Source organism: Papaver somniferum, chromosome 4 (assembly GCF_003573695.1).
Source record: "Papaver somniferum cultivar HN1 chromosome 4, ASM357369v1, whole genome shotgun sequence".
In the NCBI taxonomy this organism is placed as follows: domain Eukaryota; kingdom Viridiplantae; phylum Streptophyta; class Magnoliopsida; order Ranunculales; family Papaveraceae; genus Papaver; species Papaver somniferum.
This window is the reverse complement of record NC_039361.1, coordinates 87,143,325-87,154,727: the sequence shown is the minus strand read 5'-3', so window position 1 is coordinate 87,154,727 and position 11,403 is coordinate 87,143,325. Positions and strand designations below refer to the sequence as shown.

Below are 11,403 nucleotides of genomic sequence, written 5' to 3'. Positions count from 1 at the left end.
CTTAATTTAAGCACTGCACATCACCCCCAAACAGATGGCCAAACTGAGAGAGTGAATGGTTTCTTGGAAACTTATTTGAGATGCTTAACTGGACATCAACCTGGCAAATGGAGCCAATGGCTAGCTTTGGCAGAATGGTGGTACAATTCAAGCTTTCATACAAGTCTGAAGATGTCCCCATTTCAGGCACTTTATGGGTATGTCCCTCCCCACTTAGGTTTTCCTACCACTGCAACAACTTCAGTTGATGCTGTTGGAACCTATTTGAAGGAGAGAGACTCTCTATTTGATCTTCTCAAAGTCACTTCACTTAGCTCAAGAGAGAATGAAGCTCTATGCTGACAAATCACGCAAAGATAGAAGCTTTGAAGCGGTAGATTTGGTATATCTCAAGCTACAGCCATATAGACATGCATCTGTGTCTCTCAGGAAGAACTTTAAGCTCTCTGTTAAATTCTATGGTCCCTTCCCAGTCATTCAGAAAGTTGGAAATATGGCTTACAAGTTGCAGCTGCCTTCTCACGCGCGTATTCACCTAGTTTTTCATGTTTCTCAGTTGAAAAAACACATTGGCCTCAAACACACTCCACCTCCAGACTTACCAGTGGTTGATCATGAGGGTCAAATTCTAATGCTTCCTGAGAAGATACTTAGCACCAGAACAATTCTTCAGGGTCATAGATTGGTGAGACAAATACTCTTGCAGTGGACCAATTCCTCACCTGAGAATGCTACTTGGGAGTTTCTGTCAAACATAAAGGCTCATTATCCAAAATTTATCCTTGAGGACAAGGATCATGTTCTGGGGGAAGCAATGTCACAGTGTGACATGTAATTCAGGACACTCTGGCTGCTCGTAGTAATCTAGTTAGGTGCCTTTAACCTTCTCTATCATTAGCTATTGGTGTAACTGTGTCCTTTAGATCTTTGGCACGTGTTGCTCATCCATTGAGGGTCTGGTAGGGTTAATGATTGGGTATTTAAGTTATAAGAAAACCCAATCAGGTTTTTATCTGAAAATTAATGAAAACTAAACCATTTTTTGACTGCGCCTATTTGCACAGTTTAGGTCTGGATCTTTGATTCAGAAGGTGAATTCACCATTTATCCATTCATTAATTTGAATTGTTTGATTATTTGTTGTTCATTCACAACAAATTGAGACTGATAATTTGTACATTATGTATCCGCAGTTCAATGTGTGCAGAGAATATCCACAAGATTTGTTATGTGCAGAAAATATTCACAAATTTATTTTGTGCAGAAAATATCAACACAACTACACATACCAATTTTATTTTTGGTTCTGGTACTCGACACAAGAATTTCTCAAGGGCCAACTCCCTGAAAGCAACGTTCAACTTGCATGTGTTAAGCATATAGCTAGCGTTCGTTCTGAGCCAGGATCAAACTCTGTTTTTTACTATGATTGTAGGTTGAAGTGGTGTAGAACATTTCAAGTCGGTTGAACTCTGCAAGCTGAATGAATGGTCGTCTTTGTCTGGATCACTTGATTACCATGAAATAGTCCCTTCATTAACCAACTCCGATAGTAAAATTCAAATGCACAAAAATAAAATAGAAAAAATGAACCATTTGAACTAATATCTAACAATAGTTAAGGATTTTACAGAATGCATCTTATATGCTCCGTGGATAATAGCTGCAATATTAGAAGAGCTTTGTGCTTAATGTCAACAGGTAACAGTAGTAACCAAAAATTCTTAAATTTCCAAAGTCACAGCCAAAACATGCGTTAATTTAACCCTAATTAATTCCTAGTGGTAAGTCCATTGTCCAAAATAAAGAACTGCACAATTAAGACTGGTAATTTGTACATTATATATCAGCAGTTCATTGTGTGCAGAGAATATTCACAAATTCATTTTGTGCAGAAAATATCAACACAACTATACATACCAATTTCATTTTTGGTTTTGGTACTCGACACAAGAATTTCAAGTAGCTTGAACTCCGAAAGCTGAATTTTTGAACTCCGCAAGCTGAATGAATAGTCGTCTTTGTTTGGATCACTTGTTTTACCATGGAATAGTCCCTGTATCAACCAACACCGATAGTAAGATTAAAATGCACAAATAAAAAAGATGGACCAACTAATACAACTAACACAAAATCATTTCTTCCATCAAATCCTAGGGGTTAGTCCATCGTCGAGACAAAGGACCAAACTGAGACCGCTAATTTGGGTACGTGCAGAACATATTCACAAATTCATTTTATGCAGAAAATACCGACAATTTCAGTATGATGCATAAGTATAAAAAGTGAAACAAAATCATATAAATACCAAGAAAGAGTGGAATTAAAACATGCTTTAGTCTGTACAAAATATATCCATAATTCACCATGTGCAGAAAATCTCCACAACATTTCGGATGTGCAGAAAATATCCACAAATTCATAGTTCATGCATTTCATCCACCAAATTTTTTTAGTTGGTCAAATTACTAACATCCTTTTGCTACCTTTCATCTGTAATGGTTACATGCTCTCAGGTTGTAAATGGTAATTCTACTTTAGTGTCATCTAATGTTGGCCATAGATTATGAGGACAATGTATAGCCTTCACATGGGACTCCACCAGAAATCAGGTATAACACCTACAAGAGATAGAAAAACCATTAAATAAAATGATCATAATCTTATGAAATCAATGTGTTCCTTACATGTATAGTAAACCAAAAAGAAGCACCAGGCATCAACAACTTTTGATTAGAGTCCGCTTATGTGTATAGTAAACAAAATATAAGCACCTGTACCAGTCACCAACGACTTTTGATTAGAGATCCCGCTGATTGTTCACGTCTTCCTTTGTCTCGACTTGTTATTAATGGATTAGCTATCTGCAGTTGCAGTACACCTGCATAAAAGTGTAATAATTTAACCAATTTCTGATCTCTACATAACACAACGTACATGAGTGATACTAAGCTTTGATAAGCAAATACGTGGAACTTTCTAGAATCTACTGTGTGCAGAAAATATCCACAAAGTTTGATATGTGCAGAAATTATCCACGATATTTCATTTTCTGCTGGAAAAATATCAATAAATTTGGTTTGCTCAAGTTTAAATTAAGCATGAAACAAATCACACAAATACCAAGAGACAATATTATGTTCAAAATATATATATATCCACAGTTCATTATGCATAAAATATCCACCATTGGAGAAAATAAGGCTCAAGAAAAAAAAAACGATACTGTATCATAGACTGATGGTGAGCAAATACTCGAAACTTGCAACCATTCTGCGAAATGAGTAGAGAAACCTTTGTCGGGGCCGACTAGCACCGACTTTTAAGATTACCTCAACAACAGTTACCAAGTGATCTTTAAGGGTCGGTACGGTAGTTTGGGAAGAATCATTATAGTTCTGCAGTTTGATTACAAGGACAAGGAAGAGGAAGAATTAGTTTAGAATAATTCCTTGATAGTCAACATGTAGTTTTGAATATCCAATACTAAAATCACAAAATTTCGTAGATTGAAATCATGTCACAAAACAGTCAAAAAATGTTTTGCAAAAATATTCAATTTGCTGCTCTATTCCTATCATCACTTGGATCCAATATTCGAAACCCTAACTAATTCATATCGGCAATTAGTTGGCTACTGACTCCTTCCCAAAAATGATAAAAATGATAAACTAAAAATATATTCTTCACACTCATGTCTTTTCTATTAGATTATTGTTTATATACCCAATCTATTATCTCTAATAAACCCAATATCCATACACTAAATTTAAATCCAAACATCACAACTCACTCGAATAACAAAATTGGTTTATGAAAAAAATAATATTCATAAATATGAAATTGAACTTACAGGAGAAGACCTAGACAGTGCTGCCATGCGAAATCTTAATCAGAGCTTTTCTCAAACTCTTCTTATTACCATCAAATCCTCCTAGTTTAAGTTGGATTTAAACTTATGGCAAACAAACACAAAACAAAAAATGTTAGCTATAGAGATTTTAAATAAGCGTAAAGTATCCGCATAGGTAAAAAGGTTAAACAACACGAAAACAGATTTTAAAATGAGTGTATAGTATCTGCACAGGTGAAAGTTTAAACAACATAAGACGCAGATTTTAGAATGAGTGTGTACTATCTCTACAGGTAAAAGTTTTATAAACAAAAACAGCTGATAAAACTGATCTATAAGTATCACAAAAGGTGTAGCCTTAACTAAATCGAAAATGGAAGTATACATGAACTCAATAACTAATTAAATTGAAAATTGATACTCTAGAGTCCTAACTTAATGAATCGAAACACGATTCTCTTTAATCAATACTAATTTTTCATCAAAATCAAATTCCACTTGCGAATCGAAAAACATACCTAAAAACTTCGATGAAAAACATTCTAAAATAGAAAGCAGATTAAAAAACGAAACATACCTAAGAACTTCGATGAGTTTAAAGCTCTGGCAAAAGAAACCTTCTGTCAATCGAATTGAATCATAAACTTCAATGCCTGATTTGTCTAATCAATTTCATATATCATCATCAACAACATCGTCAAGATCGATCTGCTGTTGTGATTATTATTAGATTTCTGGTGGTGGATCTAATCAATGGTGGTGTTACAACGAGTATCGACGTCGTTTGAATTCGCAGAGGTAAAATCTCAACACCTAGTGGTGGATCAAAAAAATAAAACAACTGAAGAAAACAGGAAGAGGAAATAGTCTTCCCGATTTAAGAGGCTATTTTCGGAATGATATTTTATTAATGTTGACGTCAGCAAAAACATTTAAACAAAATAACTAAGGGTGCACAGGAACCGAGCCGGACCGACGGACCGTCCCGGAACCGGTGGAATCGTACCTGGTTTTGTACCGAACCGAGGAACGGGGTACAGGTACCGGTCCTAAAAATAGGAACCGAGGCTAGGGAGGTACAGGTACACGGTCCTGGCCTAGTCCCGTACCGAACCGTACCGTCTGTACCGATTGATTGTAGCCGTCAGATTTAGGGGATGATAGATCAATAATAACCGTTGGATTAAGTGGTGGTATATAACCAAACATTATAGGCTAGGGTTTCTAATTTCTATTCTTTCCGTCTCTCGACTCTCTCCTCTGTCTCTGAGAAGGAGAATAACTGAATAAGTGAAGAAGAAGAACTCTGTTGGATTACTCCTCTGTCTCGTCGATTGATATGAGTTTATGTCTCAGTTCTTACTAAGAGGTAATCAGATGTTGCGGATTTTCATTTTCTGTGGTGATTTATTACGAAGTTAGGTTTGTAATTTTTTGTGGTGATTCATTACGAAGATCATGTTGTATGTGGTTTCTAATTGTTTTAGTTGATTCGTCAAATCATGTTTAGTTGTTATCAGAATTTTATGATTTTGGCTTTGATTGGTCTAGATCCAGTGAACTTTGAGGATTGATTAGGTTGTTCATGAATTATTTATTTTTGGGCATTTTTGATGAATCTGAGCATTGGTTTGTATTTTTATGTATTCATTTTGATTTGAGTTGTTGGTTTGTTTTAGTTTTGAATTTTAATTGGGGTTCAACTTTTTCTTTTCTTCCTAATCTGTTCAACAGGCAATAATTGAGCTTCATAATTTGAATGACAGCATTATCTGATCTTCAAGAAGGTAACATTACTTTTGTGAAGTTTTGAATCTTTTAATCTTGAAATCTATGTCTGAATATATTAGGGTTTCACTTTCACAGGGTAAGACAAAGGGAAAAGAAAGGAACTGAACTGGATTAAGTATCAATCAGATTATCTAAGGGAGTGGAGAAACAGAAGGAAAAGGTTAGAGATTTGTTTTTGTTTTGGATTATGTTGTTCCTAATTCACTGTCTAGTGTCTAGTGCTAATTTTTGAATGGTAATGGTGCTGTTTTAGTAATTTGAGTACTTCTTTTTCTTTTTGTTAATGAAATTAGGGTGTTAGTAATTGTTCTGATTTCTGGTGTTGTCAAAGTGCATTTACTTGCAGTGATGCTCCAATTCTGTGGTTTTGTAACTTTTGTTTATAAAGTTAATATGGGTTAGGTGTTCCTACTAGTTACAATTAGCAATCTGGGATTACGATTTGGTTCATTATACTGCTGTTAGACTTTGTTGATGATGCTATATAAGTACCAAGTAGTTAAATGCAATTACATGTTAGAGCAGGACAAGAATGACAAGTAGTTAGTTCTTATGTTTCATGAATCTTCTTGTGTTTCATCACCTCCATGTTTGTCTAAATAAAATGGATTTTATTGAAATGAAGAATCAATAGGTACTGAGAAGTTATCTGACTTGATCAAGTGTATGAGTGGAGTGGGTTTTCTGAATTGGGTTTATTAAATGTTGTTGAAATCTAATTTATTTGTTTTTCTTGTGCTTTTGATTAGGTGCTGAAGTGCAGATTTAAGTTCTTGGAGTTCACTAATTCAGTAATTCTAGAGGGTTGTTGATACTGCACATTCAAGGTTTGTCATTTGGTATTTGTGCATTCCTCGTCTACCTGTGATGGGCATAAACATAATTCAGTCAACAAGCTCTCATTTCAAGTTCATATATGCTATGTCATCATCAAGTTTCACATGCTCCAGTTGTGATAATATGTGCTTAACAAGTTTACAGACTGGCAGGGCACAAACGTAAACAGTAAGATTTTCAAGACATTGTTTGTTTGGTTTGCTATTAATATTGCTACTTATTAGTTGTTGCTTTGAGATATTGAAAAATATGTAAAAAAAACAGGTAAAAAACTAAAAAACAGGGCAGTAGATTATTTTTTTTCCCCTGAAATGGAACCGGTACCGACCGGAACCGGAACCGAGGTACTCGGTACCGGGACAGGTCCATTTTTTTGGTACCGAAGGGTGTAAGGTACAGGTACTCGGTCTCGGCAAGAACCGAACCGAACCATACCGTGTGCACCCTTAAAAATAACCCTACATGTTATTGTTTAGGCCCCTCTCTTTCAGATGGGCTTGAAAAATGTGAATCCATCTCAAATCAAGGCCAACAAAGTAAGAAAGTGTAAGGAGAGGGTCAAACACTTGATTCCCACGTTTTGGAACAAACCGTATGTTTCCCTCTTTGATATACGTATATTAGCGTTTTCCGAAACTAGAGACGAGAGTACAACGTTGCCCAGAACAGTGAAAGAGAGCAGATGAAACTTCATCATCTATCCAGATATCCTGCAAATCTAATCATGAAATTGGAATTTTGTTCAAGAGTAGCTCCCATAAAATACCAGGTTTTTGCCATATCCTCTTCTTCTCTCTTATACGTTATACCAAATATATACAAGAGATTTTACAAGTAATAACATGAGTTCTCTTATGTTGATCAAAAATAAAATAACATGAGTTCTCTTTTGATTATAGACTCTTTAGTTGAATTGGTAATTTGGGTTTTGCTGGAAATTCTTTTTCAGCAATGGGGGTTTGTAAACGGAAAAAAGATTGATGCTTTCTTTCCTCACCACTTTGATAGGGAGGCCAAATGAGCAGGCTCCGAAGAGAGTATAAGCGTTTATTAATTAGAAATCTCCTTGGAGTCAAATGTGAAAAACTGTTCCTTTTAGTTTAGCTGAATTTTGAGATGAAGTGAATCTTTCCTCGGGGGAGTTGGGTGTAGTTTGGTTTTTTCCTGTTAGTCGTGGGGGAGTTCAAAGGAGTCTCTCGAAATCTCTGTTAGTCGTGGGAGAGTTTAGAAGAGTCTCACAAACTCCCTAAAAAACCCTGTTAGTCGTGGGGGAGTTTGAAAGAAACTCTCAAACTCCCTGTTAGTCATTAAAATTAGAATGCTAGGGAGTTGGTGTTTTTGGGGGAGTTGTAGGGAGTTTATACTGTATTTTTTCCTTACTCCAAATCTCTCAAAAAAGTAGAGATTTCTGGAGAATCTCTCAAACTCCCCACACTCAAAACACCAAACTCTCTCAAACTCCCCACACTCTCTTACACTCCCTCAAAATCCCCAAGATTCAAAATACATTAAACTCCCCCAAACTCACTCGTGGACTGACCCCCTGTTTATTTAAGTTATCTCTAGTTTATTGTTTTGTGTTCTCATTGCATGCGGATGATCCGGGGCTATGGGATCGTTGCCTTACCAATGTTAAGTGGTCTTGTTTAATATGCTTGTAGCAATGTGATAAGCCTGCAGAACTCTAGTGCTGACGATGATAATCAAACTTCATTATCATCGTGCATCAATTACTTACTGCATCCACCGTACTTGAGCCATACATATTTGTTCATATGTTAAGCTATAAAAAATACCAAGCTGTTGTCTGTATTCAAGGGAAACTAGTTAATGCCAATTCTCTTGAGTTGCATGGTGAGTGAAGAAGCATCGCCCGTAGGTGGATTTACTTAGTTACCCAGCGGTTGCTTAGTAGTGTAGATAGGGGTTTTCTATTGAGAATTGGTGTCCCTTGCTAGACTTCTTCCTATCCTCAATACTCCATATTATTTAACTTCGATAACTATGCCTAGAGGGAAATGTTTAGTTAAGATGAGGACAGAGTTTTCATACTTCGAAAGTGCTTTTATATCTTTTAGTGAACTTGGGTGAACGCCATCGACATTTGATAGTTGGTTTATTTTAATCAGGGTATTTCCCGTTTGAAGCAATGGGATAGAACATTTATGTCGGAATTTCTTGACAGAAGGTGGGCGTTGGCTAGTCCAGATACAAAAATTCACCAAGTAAAGCTAAATATCGATGAGCTTCAACAACTGACTGAAGAAAATGAAACATGTGGATATTCTTTCTTAAATGATACTAGACCATCTTTGGGTTATGAAATGATGAAGGAAAGACAAGGCCCGTCGTTTTATGTTGTGCGAGATGATTTGTTGCATCCCCTTGTGAATGGTAACAAAGCGAGAAAGTTGGATGGATTGCTGCCTCTAGTAGAAGATTATTGTGTTACTGATGTGGTGAGACATCATCCTCTGAACTAGTACGGGTAATACTTGCACTGTTGCATATGTTGTTTTGAATTTTTCAATGTAGCATGGTGTAAAAATCTCTTTGAATATGTTACGCTGTTCACGTGATTATGAGTATGTATTGATCAGGTAACACAAAACCAAGTTACTTTTACGAGTTTACCCATAAATGCTTTACTTTGATTTTAATGACGACCAGTGGAGCTATCCGGTTAGAACTGTAAAACTGATGTCAAACCAATGCCATTATTCTTTGGCATGAGGGGATTCTCTAGTTTGTATTCATTTTGTTGCCCACTTTTCTCTGCACATGCTCCACGTGTGCAAGTATATTGCCGCCATAACTTCCCTGGTTAATTATGCATATGTTTGTATAACTTGCACCTTATTTTTGTTCTTTCATTGATCTGTAAACGCAATCACGATCAAGAAAACTAAGGTGCACTGTTCGAGTTAGTAACGTACTGTTGACAACTTCATCAGGTTACCTGTGGAGGTTGTCAAAGTGCACATGCAGCAGCTGTTGGTAGGATTTTCATGATCCATTCGGTGTAATTTGGTTAACTTTTCTTTATTCCTTCGTTGGTTAGCTTTTCTCTGAAGTCTCGCACATTCTTTCAATGTGACTGTGCAGCTGTTTCTTGTGCTGAGAGAGGACTAGCGTCACATTTAGTACTACATGGAGAACAACCTGATATTCCAACAGGCTACAATTTGATAACCACGATGTATGGCAATGCCATATATGTTCCAAGATCTCTGTATGCTAAAAGGGAAGAGATGCTCAGTGGGCATGCTGATTTTGTGGCAGGAAGCACTGGTTCTGTGATATGGTTTAGTGATATTCTTAACGAATCTTGTACCACCCAAAAGTCTATGGCAGCAAACTCTGTGCAGATTTATTCTAAGTGTGTCATCTCAGGGTCAATTGCTGAAAATCGTCAAAGAAAGGTTATCATTATAAATGAGGGTGCAGGGGATTTTGCTGGATTGTTAGGTAATAAAAATTCCGCAAAGCAGTAGGATCACTTTTTAATAGCTTTAAGAACTTTTATCTTGGTAGCCTGAGTAGAATCTTTCTTTACCTGTGATTTTCTGCAGGTTTCATTCGCCTCGTGGAGTATTTGTCTCAAGATCATATATTTGGGAAAGAACAACCCTTGAAAATTGTTGTTGATTGTGGGACTGGAACCACAGCTGTTGGTTTAGGCCTCGGAGCTATTTGTTTTGGGTGTGCTTCAGTTTACAATATGACTTCCATATATACAGAAGGTGTGGAGCTCCAAAATATGCTAATGGTTATTTTCTTATATGTCAGCTTGCCGTGGGAGATAACTGGAGTGATGTTGGCTGATACTATTGAGGGTTACAGGAAGCAAAAAAAGCGCTTAATATCTGATTTCAAAAGGTTTTGTTGCTCGCAAGAAATGGATCAGTCATTAAATGGTGATAGTGACAGCATTGTGCATTGGGTAGACAGAACGAACCCCAGAAAGTAAGCTGTACTTCATTTTTCTTATTAGCCATTCGCTCTGCTTGTTAAATATTCATTGAATCTGAAATCCATGCTATATTACGCTCAGGGGATCACCGAATTTGACGACCCTGTCTTAATATCCTATCACAGAAGCAGCTCCCTTCATATTCCAAATTTTGTTTTTGTTAGAAATACTTGTTCCTAGGTAGATTATGATAAAATGGTAAAAGGTCTAATTGATGCCTGACATCACGCGTTACTAATTTCTCCATATGGATAATTCTGTCCCTGAACCAAAGCTTGTATGTTTTTCAGATTTGGAAATGTCTTGAAAGGAGAAATAGAGACATGCCAGAAAATTGCTCAGCAAAGTGGTATTCTGCTGGACCCTGTCTACACCCTGGCAGCTTGGGAACACGCGATTTGTCTTTGCAGAAGAAAAGCTTCCTCTTCCAAAGGGGATGCCAAAGTTGTGATGCTTCATACAGGTGGCACTCTTGGGATGTTTGGTTTAGCTCAAAGGTACAAATCTTCTTTCTATACGCTCAAGAAGTAAATGTGGGCATCTACTGACTGACAGTAGAGAGACAGCAATTTGATTAATTATTAAATGAAGAGATTGCTGGTACTGAAATGAAGGCGGATATCCTAATTAATTATCAAGCTTATCAGTGCTCGACCTCAATAATGGCCTTGAGATTCTGAGCAACATAACTGAGTGCAGGTTGCTTAGGATCATCAAATTTACTCGTGAGCTATGATTTTGATGAAGTACATGAACAAATATTTATTTATTTATTTTATTTTGCAACTCTCTCTTTCAACTACCACTCTGCACTATTATTGGTCCTTTTAGCATACTTAGCTAGCTGATCAGCTGCTGTATCACAAGTCCTATTAGTAAAGACCACTTGAACACCTTGTTAGATGTTGGCTCGAATTTTAGGAAACAACTAACTGATTTCCTAAATCAG

General features: G+C 36.6%; 1 protein-coding gene and 1 long non-coding RNA gene across 3 annotated transcripts; one reads left to right on the top strand and one right to left on the bottom strand.

Annotated features, from left to right (window-relative positions):
- Positions 1-1,092: 1,092 nt before the first annotated feature.
- Positions 1,093-4,714, bottom strand: LOC113276082. Of its 2 annotated transcripts, none has more exons than XR_003323942.1 (7): positions 4,431-4,714; positions 3,854-3,955; positions 3,333-3,398; positions 2,775-2,881; positions 2,474-2,621; positions 1,921-2,056; positions 1,093-1,531 (listed from the first exon to the last, which is right to left on the bottom strand). It is a non-coding gene; the product is annotated as an uncharacterized LOC113276082 (long non-coding RNA). The 2 variants fall into 2 exon arrangements; XR_003323941.1 differs by having other exon boundaries at positions 2,487-2,621; positions 4,431-4,707.
- Positions 4,715-7,076: 2,362 nt separating this feature from the next.
- Positions 7,077-11,178, top strand: LOC113274066 (D-cysteine desulfhydrase 2, mitochondrial-like). Its single transcript, XM_026523588.1, has 7 exons — positions 7,077-7,250; positions 8,611-8,940; positions 9,436-9,478; positions 9,587-9,949; positions 10,054-10,183; positions 10,271-10,447; positions 10,745-11,178. The coding sequence occupies exons 1-7, from the start codon at positions 7,164-7,166 to the stop codon at positions 10,983-10,985; spliced, it is 1,371 nt and encodes a 456-aa protein (XP_026379373.1). The 5' UTR covers positions 7,077-7,163; the 3' UTR covers positions 10,986-11,178.
- The last annotated feature ends 225 nt before the right edge of the window (positions 11,179-11,403 follow it).

Bases quoted from the DNA above. Each gene is read 5' to 3' on its own strand.
- LOC113274066 (XM_026523588.1), top strand. From the start codon at position 7,164: ATGAAACTTCATCATCTATCCAGATATCCTGCAAATCTAATCATGAAA. The intron at 10,184-10,270 runs GTGTGCTTCAGT...CTTATATGTCAG, and splicing joins CTCGGAGCTATTTGTTTTGG to CTTGCCGTGGGAGATAACTG. The intron at 10,448-10,744 runs GTAAGCTGTACT...TATGTTTTTCAG, and splicing joins GACAGAACGAACCCCAGAAA to ATTTGGAAATGTCTTGAAAG.